Source organism: Mirounga leonina, unplaced genomic scaffold (genome assembly GCF_011800145.1).
Source record: "Mirounga leonina isolate KUSES-001 unplaced genomic scaffold, KU_Mleo_1.0 Mir_129, whole genome shotgun sequence".
Taxonomy (NCBI): domain Eukaryota; kingdom Metazoa; phylum Chordata; class Mammalia; order Carnivora; family Phocidae; genus Mirounga; species Mirounga leonina.
Window position 1 is genome coordinate 32,007,139 of NW_023270323.1, and position 25,899 is coordinate 32,033,037.

General features: G+C 36.3%; 1 protein-coding gene across 1 annotated transcript in view; it reads right to left on the reverse strand.

Annotated features, from left to right (window-relative positions):
• Positions 1-25,899, reverse strand: part of ADGRL3 (adhesion G protein-coupled receptor L3) — an 811,907-nt gene that overhangs the window by 259,576 nt on the left and 526,432 nt on the right. The window contains exons 7-8 of the mRNA XM_035004902.1: positions 22,087-22,101; positions 19,108-19,908 (exon numbers count right to left, since the gene is read on the reverse strand). Of these exons, the coding sequence (XP_034860793.1) occupies positions 19,108-19,908; positions 22,087-22,101 (816 nt within the window). The remainder of the gene's footprint in view (positions 1-19,107; positions 19,909-22,086; positions 22,102-25,899) is intronic.

Below are 25,899 nucleotides of genomic sequence, written 5' to 3' on the forward strand. Positions count from 1 at the left end.
GTCCATTAGGCTCCCTGCTCAGTGGGAGCCTGCTAGCCTGCTTCTCACTCTCTCTCTGCCCTTCCCCCTTGCTTGTGCTCTCTCTCTCTCAAAATAAATAAATAAAAACTTAAAAAAGAAAAGAAAAAAAAAAGTCTGTGTCCTGAAGTGGACTGCATTCATTTTTGGTAAGAATTCACTTCTATGTATGTTAAATCCAGACACAGCACCCACCAAATAACCTCACTCAAAACAGAATGAACTAATCCATGAATGAATGCTTGAACTGTAGGAAGAAGAACGAGAACTATTTATTGATGCTAAAAACTGTTTACTGATCACATTCCAAAACTTACACATTTTTTTTTTTTAAGATTTTATTTATTTATCTGACAGAGAGAGACACAGCGAGAAAGGGAACACAAGCAGGGGGAGGGGGAGAGGGAGAAGCAGGCTTCCCACCGAGCAGGGAGCCCGATGTGGGGCTCGATCCCAGGAGCCTGGGATCATGACCTCAGCCGAAGGCAGATGCTTAACGACTGAGCCACCCAGGGCCCCAAACCTTACACATTTCTAACAAGGAGAAAGAGGCGCTTTTGAAAACAACAACCAAAACAGTAATGAATGACTTTCTATTAGCATTAATGCAGGTACATGTCAGCGGAGACACAAAACCAACAATTCTACAGATGAAGCTGTAAGTATTTTCCAGTTAGTGTATATAAGTATATAACTATCTTAGGTATATAGCCTTCAAGTTCACAATGGAAAACTTCCATTGTCCAATTATGTAAGGCTACACAGCTAATATCAATCACTGAGCCATAGTGTCAGTACATATGCCAACACTCTTATTTTTCTGGATTATTTATGGATGGCCTAAAAATATTGTAAGCTTAGCATACTAGGGGAACAAAACAATGCCCTTTTAAGGAAGTAATTTTTACAAATACCATTTCAAAAGCTCCACTGTTTCTTCATGACCAGGGTTTTATTCTGAAAATGTTACATTAAATTAATGTTAGCAAGAGAGGTTTCACTAAAACCATTATGAATAATCAAACACTTTGAGAAGGATGAGGTCACTGCAATATGACAGTTACCATAAGAAATCCCTGATCATGTTAGTATTAGCACTGCATTGATGAAATTTTATTTGGTTGAAGAAAAAGAGAGACCAAGAAAATTATTTGAATTTATTCTGAAAATCTCTGGCAGAAGAGTTCCTGGAACAGACCCCAGGATTTCTGGCTACCACTTTAAGTCAGCTATATTATCAGTCAATAGGAAGTCATGACTCAATATGGCATGGACTTAGTTAGATTCCAAACCGTTATTAAGAATATATTTTGGGGGCGCCTGGGTGGCTCAGATGGTTAAGCATCTGCCTTCGGCTCAGGTCATGATCCCAGGGTCCTGGGATCGAGTCCCACATCGGGCTCCCTGCTCCTTGGGAGCCTGCTTCTCCCTCTGCCTCCCTCTCTCTCTCTCATGAATAAAAAAAAAAAAAAAAAGAATATATTTTGTTTCCATGATAGGAGTTTATAATATTTCTGAAATTTGTTTAGATCTTAAAAACATTGTCACCTACTTCATGTGAAAGGTGTCAAGTTATGGAGTTGTTGAGGCTAATTTTCCACATTTTGCATCATTTTGGAAATAACCAACATGTAGGAAGGAGGAAAGCATCGTAGATTTAAAACTGGCTGAATTATTTTTTAAAAATTAAATTATATCTTATACAAGAATTTGATTTGTCCTCACTCTATGGTTTCTAACCACTTGCTAATGCTCCCTGTAGGAAGAATGAAGTATGAATTTTTTCTCATCCACAGACTTCTCCTCAGATATTTGAAGATACCTCTTTTTTTCCTCCTAAACCCCCTTATTCATCAATAATCTCACTCTCCATCTACTTATCTAGCCATTTATGCAGTTAAGATTTGTATGTCACCATGTTCCATTCATTGTTGTAAACACTTTACAAATATTAACTCACTAACTCTCCTTAACAAATCTGAGATGAAGGTACTATTACAATTCCCATTTTATACATGAGGGTACTGAGGCAAGAGAGGCCAGGTAACTCGCCCAAAGGCCCACAACTAGTAAGTTAGGGAGCCAATCACAGCCAATCAGATTTCACAGACTTTAGCTAAGTATCCTATTCCTTCCACCTTTCATCAAATGGATCATACTTCCCAGAATATACAACAATGGAAGTGTCCTCCATTGAATGAACTCTCACATGTTGGCATTGCTCTTAAAATCTGGTGCCCAAAAGTTCTGAAACAAATTCTTAGGAAATGGTCTGACCAAATGGGAAAAGCATGAAATTTTATCCTTTATTCTAGATGCATTATTATTATTATCATCATCGTCATCTATATCATCAACACAGTTGGAGATTGCATTCATCTTTCCCACCTCATAACCCAAATTACTGATACAAATTTAATCCATGGTTCCCCAAATCCCATAAGCTTGTGACTGACTGACTGCGGGGACTGACTATGTTTGAGTCATTGCATCCCCAGTATATTATGCAGTGACTGGCAAGGAGTGAGTCAACTAATATGAATTTGCTGGCTGAAAATGACTGAAGTTCTCCCCCTGCCCGCCCCCTGCCCCATGAACAACTGTCTAGCAGAATCTTCTCATATTGGAATTATGTAACAAACAAACCTAAACAGAGGACTCAATTTCATCTTTTTCACTTTTGGTCCTTGATAATGTCTGTCCATACCCATTTGATTCCTGACTTTATAATCCGGTCTATTTGTATATTCTTTCCCTATAACCTGTCCTCCAACAATGCAAATTGTCACATCTTCTCTATCTTCATCAAAGTTATTGATTTAAAATATTCAGCAGGAGAGGGTCCATGACAAAGCTTGTCAACATGCCCAGAAGACCACCTTCTAGGCTGACTCTGATTGATCTTGCAAGATTTATTATTTTATTAAGATTTAGTATATTAATTTGGTGGGTTTTATAAAAAAAAAAAAATACTACACAATTTGGTTACTTGTCACGACTGGACTTTGTTCCGGTGTGTTGCCTCCCTAACTCAATGATAAGTTTCTCACCTACGGGGCCCTGGCTCTTACTTTATCTCCCACAGCACTCAGGGAAGCATTTTGCACATTACAGACACTCACTGAATGATCAACAAATGAAATCAAATATTTTGAGTATGGTCATGACTCATCCACAAAGAATCCTCATTGGCAGGCTTTATATACAATTTCCTGGAACCATCGCTTTTTAAAATATCACCTACGACCAACTTCTCTTGGCTTTAATAAATTTTGGTATTTCTCACTCATATGAGACCCATATATATGATATTTATAAATAAGAAAAAAAATCCCTTTTTCTGATTAAAAGTAACCTCTTCAGTCTATGGGAATACTTAATCACCCGTTCAGCTTGGCCTGGAGAGGAGACACTGCTTGTGGTGGCATAAAAATAAATAAAATAAATAAATAGATAAATAATAAATAAATAAATAAATAAATACAGCAAAGCAACAGCGCTTGCCCCAATCATAATGAATTCACAAAATGAGTCATAGTATCTGCTAAGTGACTAGTGCCAAACAGTGTAAGTTTAACCTCTGTTTGGCCCTCAGGCAAAACTGATGCTGTATTAACACACTGCAATACTAGCCTTTTCATATCATTATATCAAATACACTCTAATGCACAGCCAAACACAAGTGAATTTCTGATAATACCAGGTCTAGTCAATGGAGCCTGGGAATACTTCTCTTATCAAAATCCAGAGTTCTTAAGTGGGCTTATGATACTTCAAAGTCACTTATAATTAGAGGAAAATATCAGCAGTAACTATGGGATTCTTTCCAGTTATGGATTTCCTGGTGTTTGAATTAAGATTTCTTTGGCTCTAAAATGAAGCCGACAAACACACTCAGACTATGTCTATCAGTATTTCTGGGTTGGAGAGCTCATATAATTCTAGATTCGTGGTAAGCTGTCTGACTTCTTTACTGGCAGAGTATTCTATCAGAGTGAATTTGTTATTAAAAGATAATTGCTTATTTTTTGTTAAAGTAATCTTCCATTTTCTACTCATATAGTAGCTTTATGTTATGGGAAAAATAAAACAACAGGGGAATTACAGTCACTGTCCTCAGTATGTGAATGAATATGTGTTTATCTGTACTATTTTTTTGAAACCGAAAGCAAAGGAGTCTAACGTGATTTTTCTTGTAATCTGACCGTTTTTCTCATTCGTCTGAGGCTTACTATGTTTATCTGTGGATGACTACTGTAATATTTTTAGCACTACTTATTAAAACTCATCTCTTGAAGTCTTGCTCAATATTGCTAATTAACTTCTTCATTACCATAAGCATGCTGCTAAGCCACACTACTGTCATAAAGTGTTTTAAATGAATAAACAAAATCATGTAATATAAACAATGATACAGCTGTTCATTGTTTATACAGCTCAGCAAATAATAGCCAAGTGCTACAGACTGAATCAGTGAATATTATTCCTTCTCATTAATGGAAAAAGAAAGGAATTTAGTATAAGCTGTGCATGTCAAATAACAGGGTGCTCACAAATTTGGGATGCAGTCAGCATTACATCTCTGCCTATAGTACTCATCCTCATCGGTACTCTGCCAAAGGGTAGATCTGCCCTCCTCATCCCATTTCAAGCAGTATATAATCAGTCCACTTGAAGGCTAAAAAGAATTGCTTCAGAATTTAAAAGGATCAATTCCATCACATGTTCACTCTAATTCATTAAGATCTTGAGTACAGAGCTAGACACAAAATTAAGAATTTGGCAAGTATTTTTTAACAGTGAATTATGTAAAATTTCTTAGCCTTATTATGTAAATTAAGGAAATCTAAAAGGCCTCCAAATTATCTCAGAGAATATACGTAGAATCTAAAATAAATAATCATGAGGGTTATTAGTAAAACAAGAAACTGATCCATCTTTTAGATTTTCCTTTTTCCCATAGTTTAGAAATGCAAAAAAATACTTGTAAGGTTTGTGTGAGGCTTTACATTTTTTTATTACTTTTGCTATTTCATACTCTTTTATTTTTTATTTATTTTTTTAAAGATTTTATTTATTTATTTGAGAGAGAGAGAGAGAGCACATGAGGGGGAGGGTCAGAGGGAGAAGCAGACTCCCTGCCGAACAGGGAGCCTGATGTGGGACTTGATCCTGGGACTCCAGGATCATGACCTGAGCTGAAGGCAGTCGCTTAACCAACTGAGCCACCCAGGCACCCTATTTCATACTCTTTTTTTTTTTTTTAAAGATTTTATTCATTTATTTGACAGAGAGAGACATAGCGAGAGACAGAACACAAGCAGGGGGAGTGGGAGAGGGAGAAGCAGGCTTCCCGCGGAGCGGGGAGCCTGATGCAGGGCCCGATCCCAGGACTCTGGGATCATGACCTGAGCCAAAGGCAGACGCTTAGCCAACTGAGCCACCCAGGCGCCCTATTTCATACTCTTTTAAATAGGAATAACAGCAGAAATATTTTACATCCTAATCAGTATACAGTCTAAACAAATAAATCAAACTTCATGCAATGAGAATGACTGCATTTTCAGCTCTAAACTGGGGGAAGAGTTGGTGTAAAATTAATAGAATTAAAGGAAACGAAAGAAAAGATCTTTAGAACAAACAACTACTCACTGCAGTGAGCTAAGCCAAATACTTTTAGGGTTAATTCTGACGATACATACAAAAAAATAGGTGAAGGGGAAATGTAACCTAAAGAAAAGTTTCTCTTAAAAATAGTTATTTCATTCAGTGAGACAGCACCCCCATGCACAATTTCAATTTAAAAGTGAAAAAAAAAAAAGATATACAATTTCGAGTCTCCTTTAAGCACGTCAGAATATTTAATTCAATGGATTCACATTTGAAAATGTACAGTCCTATTGGGTCAAGGCCACCAGATATTTCTGTCCTAAAGGAGAACATGCAGAACAGCAGGGGACTGGACCACATAAAGGTTACGTATGAGCCTGATTGAGGACAAGAACGTTGTCTGCACTTGCCCAGATCTCAGCTGGCAAAGCTGAGTGCCACTCGTGACAGCCTTGAATAGCCAGAGTAAATGACCAGGATCAGAAAGAGTGATTAGACTCAGACAGAGCACAGCGTTTCCAAAGAGCTCTTCATCTGTCCATGTTTAGGAAAGTCAGTGGGAATGGACAGATCATATGCCGCAGACTAGGTATTAGTACATGTGGCAAGTTACAAACATAAATGAAAGATTCAGAATTCTACCTACCCCTACTTTTGTGTATGAAAGAAAACTTTGCCCTAAATTAAAATATAGAAGTCTGAGGTTCTGCTCATGGTGAGGATAGGATTCTCCTGGTTACTACATTCCTTCAACTGTAGTGACAGGTCTAATTTGTTTTCCTCCTCATTTTCCACCTTTTTTTGTTTTTTTTTTTGTTGTTGTTGTTTTCCCAACACATGAACAGACCATGAGCGGTTGCAAAGCACTGCATGATTGTCTAGAGTCTTACTGCTCTTCTCACTGTGTTAATTTATTCCAGCTATTCAAGGTGAAGATGAATGGCACCTTGCTTTGCCAGGACAAGCTTGAGAGGGGACATGTCCATCCTGTATCACACTGCTGTTCTTTTCTGTCAACCACACAGGTAGTAATTCTATGAGGACACAAAACAGGGTCATTTAATGTAACAAAGTGATACATTTTACTTCCAGAGAAGCCTTAGCCTAGAGAGGGGGTAGTTAACATACATTGCTCCACAGATTCTTAACGCATTAAGATAATATTTGAGCTAAGATATAAATCCTATTTAAACACTGGAGAATCTAGAGTAGTGATTCTTTTCCAAACCCAGAACCGACTCTAAAAAATACTATCTCTGGGCCTCACTTCATATATTGAATCAACATCTTAGGGATGATGAGATGGGAAACAGACAGGAAATCTGCACTTTTTTTTAAAAGATTTTATTTATTTGACAGAGAGAGACACAGCGAGAGAGGGAACACAAGCAGGGGGAGTGGGAGAGGGAGAAGCAGGCTTCCTGCTGAGCAGACACCCGATGTGGGGCTCGATCCCAGGACCTGGGATCATGACCTGAGCCAATGGCAGACGCTTAATGACTGAGCCACCCAGGCGCCCCAGGAAATCTGAATTTTTAACATGTTTCCCCAGTAGTGAGTTATAGAGCCTCTTTGCAGTAGTCAGTAAATAGGAAATGGGAATCACTTATTTAAAGGCAATCAACAAAATAGTCATAGAAATTCTAAAAACAAAACAAAGAAAAACAGTTTAATGTTTTTATTATATTCTATAGTATATACTAACCTTGTAGGGATTATGGATTATACAGTAATTCTCAAATTTAGCAGGTTATTAAAAATAATTACTGGTATCCATCCCCAGAGTTACTGATTTGATCTGGGATGGAACCTGAGAATTTGCATCTGTAACAAGTTCCTTAGACCACACTTTGAGATCCATTATCCCATATAACTTAAGCATCAGTTATTTGCAATCAATTTGCACACATTGAAATTTTATTATACGAAGAAATATAAAAAGAGGCTTCCAAAATATTTAAACCCACTGATCACTAGAACAAAGTTATTTGCCTCCCAAAATAATTATACAAAATTGTGATAAAACATTCTAATACTTTCTACATAAATGATTTTTAACATTATACCATGAAAATGACCATCAGTGCTTCTCTCTCATCAAAAATATTCATCAAATATCTTGTTTTAATGGCTAATAGTCAATGTTCAATGACCATACTTAACTATTCTTTCCTAAGAAATACAAGCATGAACATAAAAAGGATATGTGTATAAATGGAAAATAATAATATTGACTGTTTTATTGTCAAAGCTAAAAGTAAAAAAAAAGTTTCATTTCTGATTAGAATTGTTGACTCTCCTTTCATGCATATTCAACATTGTCATATTTAAACTATTAAAAAGAAACAACAGACTTAAAATAGAGTCACTTGTGCTAAACCCACATCACCAAACCAAGGTTTAATACTTAACCTAATTCCAGTTTCAAATTTTTGCAGGAATGTTGTCTTAACCAGTTAGTCTGGAATTTTCTAGTCAGCACCAATTAGGTAATCTGCCACATAGACCCTCTCCAACTCCTAAAGGAAGATGACGTAATCTATTCTTTCCTTAAGCTTCCCCTTCCTGCCTATAAAGTCTTCCATTTTTTTTTAAGATTTTATTTACTTTATTTAAGGCGGGGAGGGGCAGATGTGGGAGGGAGAGGGACAAGCAGACTCTCGCTGAGTGCAGAGCCCAGTGCCGGCTCAATCCCAAGACCCTGAGATCATGACCTAAGCTGAAATCAAGAGTTGGAAGCTCAACCCACTAAGCCACCCAGGCACCCCTAAAGCCTTACATTTTGTACAGCTCCTTAGAGCTCATTTCTACTTGCTAGATGGCTTGCTGCCTGATTCATGAATTTTTCAATAAAACCAATTAGATCTTAAAATTTTACTTGACTGAATTTTTGTTATTCCACAAAACTTATGGTTTCCTTTTTATGTTTTTCCCTTTTCAATGTTCACCCTTACAAACAACAAGTGAAAACTTATGGTTTGAACAGTTTAGTTAAAATCAATACAGTACCACTAGACCAAATAATTTAGTGAAACACTGGAACTATTTCTAAGGTCTCTGGAGTGAGAGATCAGCCTATTTTGTTATCCCATATTTCTATATGAGAGTAGATTCAATCTGTGTTACATACTTTTGTAGGGCTCTGTAACCAAGCAGTGGAAGCCAAGCCTCTAGGAATGTCTAATACTTTTAAGAACTACACATTTTTCTTTTCTAACAAAGAAAAACACAAAAATACCAAAAAACTAAAAATAGAGTAAGTCTCCTCTCTTATAGTTTTATTCTCTCAGTAAGACTTTGACATTTTCTTATTTGTGAGACCTAGTGCTAATTAGTTAGTGACTGTCCTGACACAATTAGAAGGCCTTCTTATATTCCATCATAGAATTCTAGATTATCAGTATTCTATCCATGTGGAGTATTAGCTCAATTTTTAGAAATGTATTTCACTACTTCAAAGACAACATATTCACTAAAGAAATTTGGTAAAACCCAAAAAAGCTCAAATCTGAACAATTTGGAGCTTAACTTCCATTTAAACTTTGAACTATATACTTGCTAAAATATATACTACTAATATCACTACTAAAATGCTTTTTCTCATAAATTTTTAAAAGCTTTTTATAGAAATCTTCAAATATAAACAAAAGTAGATAAAATGTATAATGATCTAAATTTCCAATCATTGAAACCTGCTTTTAAAAAATACCAAAATTTTAGCAATACATAATGAACATTTTTTCATATCATTAAATATTCTTATACCCTATGACTTTTTTAGTTGCACCATTCAGAAATTTCATAAATGATCAAAAAGAATATATACACTGGGGTAAAAAGTTCTCACAGAATGGATTTACCCACACAGAAATAACTATGCAATTCCCTTTGTTAGTATAGAAAAGTTGTATATCACAGATATATTTACTTGACATGAATTCAAATAGTTATATAATTAAAATACTATAAATTTATACTTTGTAAATGTACTTTTTAGTATATAGACTATACATTGCACATAATATATCCTACTATCTCAGCACTCAATAGGGATATATATATATTTAAAAAACTCACTATATTTTATAAACTATTAAAGGAGTTTTAAAAATCATTTGATTATGTTTAATTTTTACTTTGATACTTTAGACTCTAACCCCAATATACCATGCAACTCCACTAGATGAATGCTTTTATATTCCTTCTGTGAATTCTTTTTTTTTTTTTAAGATTTTATTTATTTATGTATCAGAGAGAGAGAGAGAGAGAGAGCACAAGCAGGGGAAGCGGCAGGCAGAGGGACAAGCAGGCTCCCCACTGAGCAAGGAGCCCGATGCGGGACTCGATCCCAGGACCCTGGGATCATGACCTGAGCTGAAGGCAGATGCTTAACCCTCTGAGCCACCCAGGTGTCCCCCTTCTGTGAATTCTGTCCTGAAATTCAACAATTTAAAGCATATATCTCGGGGCGCCTGGGTGGCTCAGTTGGTTAAGCAACTGCCTTCGGCTCAGGTCACGATCCTGGAGTCCCAGGATCGAGTCCCACATCGGGCTCCCTGCTCAGCAGGGAGTCTGCTTCTCCCTCTTGTGCTCTGTCTCTAAACTAAATAAATAAAATCTTAAAAAAAAAAAGCATATATCTCTTCTGATTGGCTTATCTTTTTCATTAAATCCGAGAACTAAAACCCCCACCTTCATTCATATATAAATCTTCTTGTTCACCGTTAGGTTTAGAAAGTTATAAGCTTTTCCATACTGCAATACATGTTTGAACCCTTGCTGTGGTATTTTAAATTTCTAATTCTGGAACATAATCAGCCAAGTCAGTAGTCCTATTCATCCACTGAGATACTCTGCCATGTTCCTGAAAACTTAAAAAGTATGATTATACTAAAAGCTATCATAAGAATCCAGAATACATGGCAAGTTAATACATTCATATTCAGGAGAAAATTCAGTGAAGATGATATAAAAATAATTTTTGAGCAATTAAATTCTCAAGAATTGTTTAATATGTCCAATAGCTGAAACACATAATTGAATGGGTCACATTCGATTAAAATTCCAGAGTAAAACTGTCCTTTTCTGACAAGAGAGGGCTTCTTTTACTAAAAACAGGGAGGAAGGAAGGAAGGAAAGAAGGAAGGAAGGAAGGAAGGAAGAAAGGGCAGGAGGGAGGGAGGACCAATCAATTACTGGGCTTCTCACTTAAGGCCAGTTTTGACTTCCTGCTTCTGCTTTCTATAGCAAGTCTGATTATGTGCCTGAATGTCACTTTTAATCTTTGGCTTTTTCTTAGTATTTCCAATTCCACTTTCAAGTTTCCTCTCCCTAAACCATTACCACTTATGTCTCTTGGTGGGCTTCTCATAAAATATAAAAGTGTAAATTTTTTGTTTAATATGTAAGTATGTAGTTATATAGAAATATTAGCATAGATTTTGGAAAGTTTACTGTTTTTAAAAACCACAGTCCATTTTATATTTTTTATTGAATAGGATATTTCTAAATAAAGTGCCATTTTCGGGCGCCTGGGTGGCTCAGTCGGTTAAGCGTCTGCCTTCAGCTCAGGTCATGATCCCAGGGTCCTGGGATCGAGTCCCGCATCGGGCTCCCTGCTCAGTGGGGAGTCTGCTTCTCCCTCTGCCTGCCGCTCCCCCTGCTTGTGCTCTCTCTGTGTCAAATAAATATTTAAAAAAAAAAAAATAAAGTGCCATTTTCTTTTTTTTTTCAAAGGCAAAAGTTTCTTCAAAGACATTTCTTATATTTAAAAAAATTAGCATAAGAGATCATTCTAAATCATGAAATCAACAAATACCTAACAATTCACTCGTGTCTGTATATTTTTGGTAGAATCATTTTTTTCTAACATTATTTTTAAAAATCCAAATTTTAAGGCTAAAATATTTCAGTCACAAGACATTTCAGAGAGAAAGGCCTGGATAATTTTAATTTGTATCTTAATTGGAGTAAGTGGATGCAAAAAGTTCGACCATGAATTGTACTATTGAAGAGCATAAAGAGAAACAGGCAGAGTTCTTATCTAAGCAAATAAAAAGGAAATGTTCTCTACTTGTTTTTAGGGGAATCTGATAGGTCTCTCCCCAAAAACTGTACAACACAGATTTTACCTGTCATTTATGTATCTTAAATTATTTGGTCATTAATCATTATAATTTGAGAATTTAGCTTCCTGACAGAAAAGTACTTAAGAGGGAAATACCCTTGTCCTTAAAGTCATACTTTTGATGGTCAACCCTATTCTAGGGTACTTGACCATCACCTAAAACTTGAAGGAAAAACAAACAAACAAAAAAACCAAAGAAATAAAGCAAATGTCAGGCTTTGTTATATAATAAAACCAATTCTCATTTACCCATGCTAATGTGGACAGACGCAGAGTATTCCGAAGTGGAACTTTTAGATAATCAGAAATTTCATTTTAGTCACTATTGCCAACCCTGAGGATATGTGCGAATAATGAGCAGCAAAACTATTTCAGTTCCACCTGCCTGCCCTCTGCTGGACGTGCTCATGAGCAGGGAAATGGCTACGGAAGGGACAGCTGGTGTGAGTTGGGAAGCTTATTCACAAGTAAATCATCTTTTTGTTGCATGTAGAAACGATTTTGATTACATTTCTAATAATTATACATTTATCAGGGACATCACTCTGTAGGAAAAAAAAAAAACATAATAAATTTGTGAACCTCTTTATCCTTTGCCTCTTGTCTCCTACATGTCCGATTAATGGCTAACGGCGGGCTTGGCTGTAAAAAGGCAGGTCAAGCTTTGCTCTGTGATTTGATATTCAGAGCCTGAAAAGCAGAAGGTGTCATTCTGAAAAGGTTTAACCTTCAGTTATGAAGAAAGGAAAACAAAAGATAGGTAAAGACAAACAGAAGAGAGTTCAGCTGATGTTGAGGGGCAGTGGACTAGTGAGGGCACATTTCCCAAGTTTTGGCTGGACTCCCTGAAAAAGCACCAGCGGCAACGCCCTGAGGCTGGAGCCGGCACTCGAGGCGGCACCGGGAGGAAGACAGGGGCTCCTCTGCGCACCTGGCAGCAGCTGATGCATAAAAATACAGACCGGGATGAAATGAGCAACAAGTAGCTGACTATTTTTTCTTTTTGTAAAGCTCACTCAGTTACTAAGACGGAGGTAAATTAAACTGTAGAGACAATGTAGCTTCTCACGTGGAACTGTGAGGCAATCCTAACCCACAGGCTCAGGACAAATCTGATTTAAGATCTGGCTCCTTTCAGGCTCTATTTTGTGATTAGGGTGCACCATATTTAACTAAACCGTTCAGGAAGCAGATTCAGCTACCTATGAAACACGTGACAGTTTCAAAATGTTCAGGATTCTCTGCTCAGCACTCACATTACTCAGCTGTCAAAGTAAAGGGCTCAGATATATGATGTGAAAATTACATTTTAATGAGGTGTCATGTGTGTTTAAAGTTCTTATTCATCACTACATAGTCACAGCCTGTATGGGAGATACAAATGCACTTAATTAGCATATTATAAGGACAGAAGGTTCACCTTATCTGCATTGTTAAACTGTTCTGTGTAGGCTTTTTGTTGTTGTTTTAGCTTCTGGTATCTTCAGCATATAAGAAAGGATATATTTACATAATCTCAAATGGCTTTCAAGAAAATATGGATTGTGTTCAGGAAGCAGAAAAACAGTCATAAAACAGTAACTGCATGTCTTTGTTGTTCTGTTGTTCGTCCTGATTGCCTGATGTGTTTCACTAAATCTCAACCAACAGATTTTTAGGTCTGTTAGACATGCTAACATTAGGAAATTTTTGGAAGTGGGCTTCTCTGAGTATTCTTATCATCAACTTAAAGCTACTTCCTCCTCCTTCAGTAGCAAATACTGGAAAACTCTGTATGTTTGGCAAGGCAAGTTTAGATTGTTGTATGAAGAGTTGAGAAGCGAACCAGAAGAGGAAGAGTCACCAGAAAATACCTCACATCTCAGTCTTATTTACTAATGAATAATGGACTCCGCATAAGGCAGTTTGGGACAAAGAACTAAAGAGTGAAAGTCAGTCCACAAGTAATAATAGCTAAGGGGAGGTAATACAACTGCTTCACTCACACTGCATGTATCAGGATATAAGGTAGTTCTAGAATTACAATGCCCACCTGAGAATCACACAAATAACCTGTGGAACAGCTAAGTATTATTTGGAGGGCTTGAATGACTATCTTACAAGAGAGCCAGCTGAAGGCAATGATGAAAATATAGTTCATGTCATATTTTATAAGATAGGAAAAAGGCTCAGTTAAAAGTACATTTGAAAAAAAAAATTCTAGATCTGATAGCTCTAGGTATGGTTTTCTGCTCCGAAAAAAAAAGAGAGGAAGCACTTTTAAATTTACTTTATACTCAGGTGCTAATGCTTCCAAGCAGTTTTGATACAGGTGTCCCAAACTGAACCCGCTGTTCTGCAGACAAAGTATGTTTTCAACAGAATACGATTATTATTCATTTCTGAATATAACACATGCTCCGTTTTTTCGGACTTGAAGAAAATCCTGGAATTCGTCAACTGAAAAATTTGAGAATATGTTCAGAATATAAAATTCATTGAACAGTTGCTCACTTTCTTCCCTATTGTAAGACTACCGACTTTAATTTCTTCTAATTACTTCTGAAAGAAAGCGCATTAGGTGTTAATGTGCTTTGGCAAGTCTCCCTAACACCTGCTAAAGTTGCTTAAGGTTACCAAAGCTCTTTCCAATCGGAGTGAAGAAGGGAAGAAGCTGAGTGTAGGTGTTGGGGGTGGGGAATAACTGGGATGAATCACAAAACTTCTAGAGTACAGAAGTGTGAGGCCAACAGTGAAGGGGACTACCTGAGAGGCATATATGTATTCCCCATAAAACAAATTTGGGGACTGATATTCTTATTCTCTGATAATTCATTCTTTGATTTCTTAAATCATTCAACAAATCTTGACAGAGCATCTACTATGTATCAGGCACTACATAGACCCGTAAACAAAAATGACTGAAACAGTATCAACAAGATTATTTCAACGTGAATCAAAATCTCATTAGTTCTGGAGCAAAAGCTTTTTATAAATTGGAAATTCTTTGCATTTGTATGTTCTTTAGCATGTGAGATAGAACGATATTATTAAAAACTGCTTCTACAAAATTTGCAAATATAAATTATTATGTGAATAGCAATATCACATAAATACGGGTTCATTTTCCATTACTTTCATACTGGCAGACTACGGAAAATGCTGACAAACTTGCATTTAATGTAATGCAAAATATATGATGACAGTTCCGAAAATTTTTAGACAAAAACGAGAACAAATTTTAAGCTTTTTAAAACTTGGCCCAGAGGAGCAGGCCCATTAAAGCACTTTTCAAGGAGGAACTTCACTTAAAATTCACAATGAACATTTGGAAAACAAGTTTAAAAAATTGCATTAATATTAATTGGTTTATTCAGCTATTGTTGAAAACAACCTGTTTCACAGACTGTACCATTCCCAGGATGGTTTCCTTTGAAAAAGAACACAGACCGATGTCCTGCAGCTGAGCCAACTCAACAAAGGAAGGACACTTAGCAGTTTGAAAATGGGTGCTGGGAAAAGTAAGGGACTGAAGTTCATTGATTTCTGAAACTACTTTTAGGTTATTTCTGAGACACTGTTTTCCTTGTCATTCTTCTTAAAGTTCGCCATTTCAAAATTTAAAATGGATTCTTGTGAAAAAGAGAAAATACATCCGATTTCATGGTTGAAGAACAGATACAACTTTTCAGAGCACTAATCTATGGTAATCGTACCGTGAGAACTACAAATTAGCATCTAGAGAGTGCCTGGCATATGGGGAGACTGAGATCGCTTCCATCAAATGACCGAATCTAGAGGCACAGCCTCAGTAAACACACTTTCCACGACCAGTGTCATAGGAGGGAACATGAATCTGGAGTTGGGTTGCACTTCAATAGCTGTGGGGTTTTTGAGTGATACGAGCTATAGTGTCTTAAGTTCCTCATTTAGAAAATGTGGATGAGAACAATTTTTGCAGGGCTGGTCTGTAGCTATTTGGTTAAGTTTGTTATACCTACCACAAATATCATCTCATTAAAATCTAACAATAATTTTCAGAGACCGGGTTATTTTTTCCATTTTGTAGTTGAGAAAACCAAGACCAAGAAGCTGAGCAACGTGCCCACAGTCAAGCACTGGAGGCAGAATTCAAACCCAAGTCCTTCAGACTCCCAAGCTCCCTTCAGAGCAGCAGGCTACTGGTGTGTATGCTTCCCCAAGGGATTTTTATGTGTACAAGAGAAACAGACTTGCCCCCTAACTTCTAGCACCCAGATTTTTTAATGTGCAGAAAAGTGATATTCAGTAGAAGTATAACATAGATACCCCTTTGCATTAGAACTTCAGAAGTGTGAATTTCCATTGATTAGAACTCAGTGAAAATCAGAGCAAAAAAGCTTGCTTCCAACAGATGGCAACAGCAAATACACTTTAGATCTACAAACTCAGAATTAGCCTTTTTGACCTCCCATATTTATAGTAAGTTGGCTGTACATAAACTCATGAGAAGATCCATAATAAGAATTCACTAAAGGCAATTTCTTTGAAAAATGTCAACCTAATTTACTAAAGAAAAACACGCAGCTGAAACTGTTTGTGAGGAATAAGATGAATAGCCTCTATTAATGCTAATTGAAATTCTCATATCCACACATACAATGCATAACATTTACTTCTACACTTATTCTTTCCACCTCTAAACTCCACTAAGTCCACACCAAAATGCTGGCTTTTATATCTGAGCATTAATGCATGAAAATTGATGATTTTTCTTGTGATTATATTTACAAATTTAATACATATGGAATCTTACTCTGCAAAACAGATGAGGTCTTCATTGTTGTTTAAAGAGAGGGACAACTCTTAGGAATTTGTTTCAAAAGCTGAACTTTGCCATTTCTCAGTGTTTGTCACTTTAATAACATCCTTTTAACAAAAATGAATGCTAGTGTATTTGGGCAAGATGGTTTAATATATTTTTTTTAAAAGATTTTATTTATTTGACAGAGAGACAGAGACAGCTAGAGAGGGAACACAAGCAGGGGGAGTGGGAGAGGGAGAAGCAGGCCTCCCGCAGAGCAGGAAGCCCGATGCGGGGCTCGATCCCAGGACCCTGGGACCATGACCCGAGCAGAAGGCAAACGCTTAACGACTGAGCCACCCAGGCGCCCCAAGATGGTTTAATATTTTAACTCCCATAAATAAACACATAAAATTATATGAGTGGTGTACTTTTCCTTATGTCCACAATGACTGATCATATAAATATACACACACATATAAGTATATTAATATCCATTGGAAATATCTTTGTGTCAAGTCTCTAAATACTAGGGACTATGGTATTGTCTTGCTCTTTCAGGATAATTTAAAAAACTAAACTAAGGGGTCGCCTGGGTGGCTCAGTCGTTAAGCGTCTGCCTTCGGCTCAGGTCATCATCCCAGGGTCCTGGGATCGAGCCCCACATCGGGCTCCCTGCTTGGAGGGAAGCCTGCTTCTCCCTCTCCCACTCCCCCTGATGATGTTCCCTCTCTCGCTGTGTCTCTGTCAAATAAATAAATAAAATCTTAAAAAAAAAAAAAACTAAACTAAGAATTTGCTTCAATTCATCAAGTCAAAACCTGGAAAGCTAATTAAATTTAACCTATTTATTATTAGAGATAAAAATAATGTATAATGTTTCCAGTAAATAAAACTTGAAACATGTTACTGTCTCTTCTTCACTGATGAACCAGAAAAGATGAGTTGTTATCTGCAGGCAATTAAAATTATGTCCTATTGCAATTTAAAAGTCAGAAGAGGCTAAGAACCACACATAGAGTTTTCACTGATAAAATATAAATTTTAATTTAAGAATATCACAGCTATGGAAAAAAACAAAAAAAGCCTTCCCAGAATACTCCAGATGGTTGACTTTTGCTTAGGTTTTCAACTGAAGGGTGCATCAAATTGGAAAAGCTTACCTGTACAGCGGTGAACCAGGTACTGCACTTGGTCTAGGAGATTTTTTGAGGATTTAGTGAGGAGAAGTTGCTTTTGCTGCTGTTGCACACTTAGGCATAACATTAGCATTGCTGGCCACTGCTGTCTCTGCCTAAGGCCTCTCAGAGATTAGAGAAAATGCCAACTAATTTCTCATTCTATCAGAGTAAGAAGTGGAAGGCTATTCACTCATTCATTCAACAAAGAGTTACTGAGCCTTTAATTTATATATGCCATCTATCATACTGGTGTCCCTATGGAACTTAGAATCTAGTTTTAGAAGAAGATGTATGTAATGAACTAAGTTAGGAAGCAGAACGGCATGCTAGTAAAAGCATGGTAAGAGCAGCGCAGAAAACAAGTTATATTAACATGTAAGTACGGAAAGACACAAAACGTAATCTTTGAATTGCTATATTTCTATCAAAATTCAGACACCTGTATCTTAGTTTTCCATTATACTTTATCATAAAGAACAGCATTATTGCTAGTTAAAATAACTGAACCTCTAAACTTAGATAATTCTATTCAGTTGTATAAATAAAAATTTAAAATAATAAAGCAAATTACAACTATCTTTAAACAACATTAAGAGGAAATGGTATGTCCTAGAGAGGAAATGGTATGTCCTAGAGAGGAAAAGACAATTTTAAAGAATTGGGGGGTGCCTGGGTTCGAACCCCACGTCAGGCTCCCTGCTCAGTAGGAAGTCTGCTTCTCCCTCTCCCTCTATTCCATCCCCCTACTTATGCTTTCTCTCCTTCTCTCAAATAAATAAAATCTTAAAAAAAATTGGAATTAAAGATTATCTCTGGTTTACTCAAAGCAGTGTTTTGCATTGTTTTTTTCTTATAAAACTGAGGTCTATCTTTTTCTATATTCATCAGTTATAAACATTTGTCTGTATGTATCAATTAGTACACTCGGACACGTGCACACTCAAACTGACAATGTGCCCAACAGGGTGGTCATATATGACACCCTCTGCAAAGTGAATATATTGGCATTGGGCTCCTGAAGCATTATATCAAAGCAGCCCTTGACATTTTTCCAAGTGGAAAGCACTTCTGAGGGCATGTCACAATTAATTAGACAGGATGGCATTCTATTTTAGTAAGGGTTTTTGGGTACTTCACTACACAAAGAACTAACCAGCTGATAATAAAAATGCCCTTCAGAGAAGGGCTTAAGATTGGAGACTAGCTGTACAAGGGAGAAAAAAGTTTCTTATACCTTTATTCTTACAGCTGAAAGTACTTAATGGCAACATTTTTTGGTTGAAAAGACAATGAACAGTTTTCAGGTATTCAGGCCAGAAGGACAACAGAGGAAGTCTAATCATACATATAAAAAAAACAAACAAACTGCAAATATCTCCCCCTTGAGTACCATCAAAAGTCAAACTTACCTGATCTACTATCCAGAGGTCCAAAATCCAAAGAGTATTTCACGACATGATAGTTATTCCATACGTAAAGAAGGTTGTCCCTGGGGTTGTAATCCACAGCTGCTATGTACTGGTATGAATTGGGAAAGGGTACATCCACCAAACTATCCTTACTTTGGTCGGTGTTGTAAATGTAGTCAATCTTATTCCCAGTGGCCTCGTTGTCGTCATCCTCATATACAGATTTGACCACATACAGAATCCCGCAAATCATAAATGCATTGGAAGCTGATCTTTTATCATATGCAGTATCCCATGTCCCTTCAATCCGTAGGGTGTAAGGGTTCAATTGACTAATGACAATTTTACCATTATTTTGTTCTGTTGCATAGATTACCCAGAGCCCATTTTCATCCACTGCAAGGTCTATGTCAGATTTGCCTCCCCATCGGTAAGGGGAGGTATCATGGTAATTGGCATTTGCTATGATCGCCTCTCCACTCTTTATCCTAGTCCGCAAATCAAATTTTACTATGTTCCTGGTGCGCTCTTTGTTGAAAAACAAAGCTCCATCATACACTACAAATCCTGTGCCATCCACCCTGTGAGGAAGCTTGTAGGTTGTAGTTGGCCTTCCAGCAATGAAGTCATCCTTGGATGAGTACTCAGTCAGAGTATCGGTTCTGTAGGGAGTCCAGGGCATATAGTAAATCTTGTCAGAAGCCTGTAGAGGGTCTTTGCACCATGCCCCAGATTGGTGGTCAGATTCAAACAAATGTTCACTCTGGTATACTCCTTTTAGTAGTCCAGGACAAAGAAAAACTGTTGGAAGGGAAAGAGTTAAAATAATAAATATATTAATTTAATATTTTGTCAGAGATTTTTATTTTTCACCAAATGGAATGTAACTCTAATAAGAGATACCCACCACCACTTAATTCTTTTGTTGCATTCTTCTGAGTACACAAAGTGTCTTACATATTAGTTCTGACTTTTGCTCAAAATCATTTTGACTTCATTTGCTGAAAAATGTGGCCTCTCAATGAGTACTTGTGTTTTCCCTTGATTTTTACCTTTGTAAACATGTGATACAATATTTTTGGATATAGATATACAGGTGTGATGTATGTCTATGTATTCTATAGACATAAAATAAATACAAATGTTTATGCATAATATTTTATGTATCTTATTTGAAATTAAATATATATATATATTGTTTTCCCTCTGATGACATTAGCCATTCGATAACTTATCATTAAATAATAAATAGAAATCCAATAGTAATTAAGGATAATAATAAAGGAAAAGAAAAGCCCTGTAATACAGGCCACTGAATCTTCTGGCAAAACAAAACAAAACAAAACAAAAACAAAAAACAAACAAAAAAACCCAAAATTCTTAAAGCTGCTATATAGCACACACAGAGCATGCAACCCACACAATTAAAAATGAGTGATGGATGGATACTGGGAGGAAAAAGAGAAAGGAAGAAAAAGAAGGGAAAGAAGGAATAAGGAAAGAAGAAAAGGCGAAAGGTTACAGAGAACCCAAGATCTAGATTTTAATCAGTTAAAAATGTCCTGTTAAATACAGTAGTATTGGAACTTAAAAACATGTACCTTTTACTGTTACATGAGAAGAACATTAAAAAAAACAAGATTACTTGCTACAATATTTTGCTGCTCATACTTCAGATTGAAAATGGGCAGGAATTATCTGATTCACTTCATTTTTAGTATGATTCTGTAGCACACTGTGTGAATAGCGGTAAGAAACCTTGGCTGGCTTGTAATGCAGGGGCTGTAAAGCAATGTTTCCCAAAGAGTGGTCCTGGAAGCACCTGTTTCAAGTGGTATAACTAGATGTTACACAGAAAGAAAACAGGGATGCTTAGTCGTATGTTTAAGAAACATCACATTAAATAGAATTGTGGCAGAGATTCTAATAGCTTTGGTACATCAGTGAATCTCCAAGGCAGAAGTAAGGAAGATGAACAAATTTCACAAACTAATCTGATCACGGAACCCTTTCTACAGAGCCTTTTTAAAGTGTAGTGTTCTGCTGAACCTGCTGTGGGAAACACTGCTCTAGTATTTTTGCAAAGCAAATGCACTGAAAAATAATCATGCAGTCCACTGTTATGTTTGAAATGATTAGAAGGGTACCGGGTGGAGAAATTAAGAAATCATAAGGAATTTGGATGTTGAACCATATTTTAATGATTAAAGTATTGTTCTCTTGATATTAGTCATTAGTTCTTTAATGGCAACTCTAAGCCTAGATCTAATGGAAAAGGATCTAAGATAATACTCAGCGAGGATGTGCAAGTTATTAAAAAGGAAAGTGCATTACTAAAGTGTCCAAAGTTTTACTTTTGTAGAAATGAAAAGTTCAAGGGCAGAGTTGACCACCAAAATCTTCCATAGCAAGGATAGAGGGCCTTCATCAATTTATACTCAACAATAAAATTGATGATTAGGAGAATTTCTAATATGATGACTATAATTATAAAAAATGGATAGGCATTGTTGTCAAAATTGTATATGAACTTTAGGTTGGTTAATAATGAGCCCATGGTTACCAAAGTAATTGTTAGAAGGTATTTCAGAAAACCATCTCCCCTTTTCCACCAACAGTTAAAAATTAAAGGAATGGGGAGACCACACCAGAGCTATGGAAAATTATCTAGTATAGAAATAAAAACAAATCTAAAGCAATCACTATCCATCACCATCTACTGGATTTTCTGACTACTTATTTAAAAGTAAAGAGGAAGAAAATGCACGGTTGAAAATTTTACATGATTAAACTGTTTTAGGATAAAAGGATCAAACCAGCACTGGTCATCACAACAGGTTAAAGTGAAGTTGAGCAGCAGAAGTAGTAAATAAATTTTCATAAAATAGATAAGAATTAATACAAAATTATTTTAAATGTTAAACTGTTAAATAACTTAGCCTATAAATAGTATATAATTTATGAAAGGTATTTAATTACCTTTTTGTTCCACTTCTATTGGAGAGAGAGAAGTACAGAGAGAAAGGAGAAAAGAGAATAGATTAATGGTACGGTATTGGCCAAGCACTTTTTATTCACCTCTTCCAAACTGAAAGTAAATAATTTATTTCACTCATACTTGCTTTTTGAACATAGTTTTTTTTTTCTTTTTAATAAAAAAACATTCCCCTCATAAAATTACTTTTTAAAAAAGCAATCATATTATAAACTTAAAAAACACAGTACAGACTCAGAAAACATAAGGCAAAAGTTATTCAAGGTAAGATTGAAAAAAACACACAATTTCAAACTATAGACATAGGAAATACAATATTCATAATAAGAACACCAATATTTCCCTTTGGAAGTTAGGAAGGTAATTATACACACGATGCTTTCAAATAGCTTGACTAAGCCTCATTTATAAAATACTATAGTTTATACCACTATTTAACATAATAGTCTTGCTTTTTACCCATCTCAAGGATTCAGAAGAAACTACTCTGCAATCATTTCCTAAGGCCTAAGATTTTCCATGTCAGTCTTATGAGAAATAAACCTCATGAGGCTACACATTTACAGGGAATGCTCTCATACTAAATAAGTGGATTCAGAATCTTTACTGAAGAAACTTCTCTCCCTCCCACTTATCAATATTTGATATTGTGGGAAAAAATCAGAAAAATCTGTTATCAGAAGGTTTACATAAATAATGAGCCACCTGTGCTGGCCTTTTCTGAAATTCTTAACCGAGTCAACATACCTTTTTAAGAACAAATTGAAATCCTCAGCCATGTTATGGCTATGTATCTCTCAAATTAGATTCCATTTTTATTTTTAAGGTACTGACCAATACAAGTCATGAAAAATTGGGGAAATTGTAACATATTCATGTAACTCACCAAGCAGCGTCTTGCTTATCTTATAAGCATTTGTCTCATGAGAGACAATATGCCTAAATCAGAAAAAAGAACAGGGACCAACAAAAAACAAGGGGAAGAGCTGGGGAAAAACGGCTTCATAACGCAAACTTAAAAATCACAGGTTACAGTTGATATAAATCTAAAAAAATTCAATGGAATGGATGAACTATTATTGTACAATAAATAAAAACTCTAGGGAAGTTTCAAAACAAGGGAGAAATACTGTTTCGGTAATTACAATTACATTTGGGTGAGATTTTTGTGCTTTGACCTAAGCTCTTTTGTTTTCTATTGTCAAAATCACACTCATTACTCTCAATTGACTTTTTTGAAAGCTCAGTATCACATGTGTTAGAAGACAAAACTAGGTCGCGCCTGGGTGGCTCTGTCATTAAGCCTCTGCCTTTGGCTCAGGTCATGGTCCCAGGGTCCTGGGATCGAGCCCCACATCGGACTCCCTGCTCCACAGGAAGCCTGCTTCTCCCTCCCCCACTCCCCCTGCTTGTGTTCCCTCTCTCACTGTGCCTCTCTCTGTCAAATAAATAAACAAAATCTTTAAAAAAAAAAAGAAGAAGAAGAAGAAGAAGACAAAACTAGCCTATATCAAAAGTTATGCTTGGGGCACCTGGGTGGCTCAGTCAGTTGAGCCTCCGACTCTTGATTTTGGCTTGGGTCATGGTCTTGGGCTCCGCACTCAGTAGAGAGTCTGCTTGAGATTCTCTCGTTCTCCCTCTCCCCAGCCCCCCCCCACTCGCTCTCACTCAGTCTCTCTAAAATAAATAAATTGGAAAAAAAAAGTTATGCTTAAAAAGTTGCAAATGAGTTTTTTTGAAGATTCCTTATCTCATTAATATACAAATCTTATTTTAATAGTATTTCTAGGGCTCTTCTAACAACTCTATTTATACTGTTATAATTTATCATCATTCTCACTCTTTATCGAGTGACTGCAGTGTTCACCAGGTTATATGCCTCATTACAGGTCATTTAAATGCTTTACTTAGGAGATGCACTTCATTTTGTGACTAGAATACTCACAAATCTGAGTTCAGACTGACAACTAAAAGAAGCATAAGAAAGCATCTTAAGAATTATTTAATCAATAGTCTCGAAAGTTTGGACTCAAGGCACATTACAATGAAAGTGGAGTTTGGAAGTGGGAAGTCATACTGAAGTTGACATTTTTCAGCAACTAGACTGCAAAAATATAGATAGAACAAATTTTGTTCCCTGAAATCTTCTAAATAGTCTTTTTTTTAAAGATTTTTTTTATTAACTTCTTTGACAGAGAGAGAGAGAGTGCACAAGCAGGGGGGGCGGCAGGCAGAGGGAGAGGGAGAAGCAGAGTCCCTGCTGAGCAGGGAGCCCGATGTGGGGCTCAATTCCAGGACCCCGGGATCATGACCTGAGCTGAAGGCAGATGCTTAACCGACTGAGCCACCCAGGTGTCCCTTATATTCTGAAGCATAGAATGTATACACACACAACTTTAGTTTTATTTCACATAAAACTCTTCGTCTTATTCTAAAACACAGTAATCCTAACTTCTTGGTGACTAGTATTTCTTCAACAAAACTTAATGAGGGAGACTGGATATGTGATACAAAGTATTGGCAAGGTATTTGTTATTCTGTAAATACTATTTTACAATTTAATGGATATTGTTATTTTTTAGGAACTTTAACTTCTATTTTCTCAATTGTCATTAGGTAAAATTTTACTTTTAATTCTCTGGTCTTGGTCTAATTTGAGATAAACTGGCATAAGCTGTAGCATAAGTAAAGCTTGCTTCTGTTACTTGCTGGTTATTCAAAATTAAGATTTATTAGGCAGTTTCACTTTGGAGAAAATTATTATGCTCTTGCCTATGTCATGACTGGCTGTAGCTCATTTATCATTTATCTGCTATTTTCAAGACTCAAGTAAAACAATCCTATAATTTGAGTTGAAACAAGCACACACAAATCATATTCCCGTAACAAAAACTGGCAAGGCAAACATAATTTGTCATTGAAAAGCTTAGTAACATTTAGGATTAGCCAGTCACTGTCATCATCTAATTCTGATTCTAGAAGCTTCTTTCCCCTGGGGAAAAAAATACTCATACAAACAGATTGAAGGATACAAGTTAACACCCTTGCTGCTATATCCTTCATAACCTCACAGTGCTTGGCACAAAGTAAGTACCCAGTGAACAGCTACTGAATTAATACATAATCCAAATAGAGGTGATTAATTCTGCTTCTTAATACTTTAAGCATGTAGCAAAAAGAGAAAGTAGTGAAGAGAATCTGGATTTGCTATACACAATCATACATGCAGGGTATTCTCTGTATAATGTCTTTGTATATTTTAATGGATGTGGAGGAAAGTACAATTTAGGAGCAATATGTATTTCCAACTCATTAAATGTAAAACTGGAGGGGGGAAAAAGGAAAATAAGAAAAACTATATGGCTAGTCTTGAGGATTATACTGGCAAGAAAAAAGTGCTGCTATAAAACAGGCTGCAATGATCTAAAAACACAGACCGAAAATACTCCCTTTTCTCCTCTCTGTAATGAGATCATAAATAAGTGAATTGTATGATGACATCTGTGCTCTGCCTTCTTCAGTACCTCCTGTCTTTTGGTCTGGTCCAATATCCTGAATTCTGCCTTTATAGCTGTCATTGCTCATTTCCAGTCCTCTCCGGAACTAGTTACTCTCTTTTTCTCTTTTCACTTTTAATCCCCAAACTATCTTTATTGTCCATTCAGCCTCTGCAAATACGTTTATATATTTCCTTAAAGTGATTTCATTGTTGTCCTTTGTCAAACTTAATGTCATAAGCTATATCCTGTGGTTAGAGTAAATGACAAATTCAAACTAAGGGTAATTTTATTCCATAT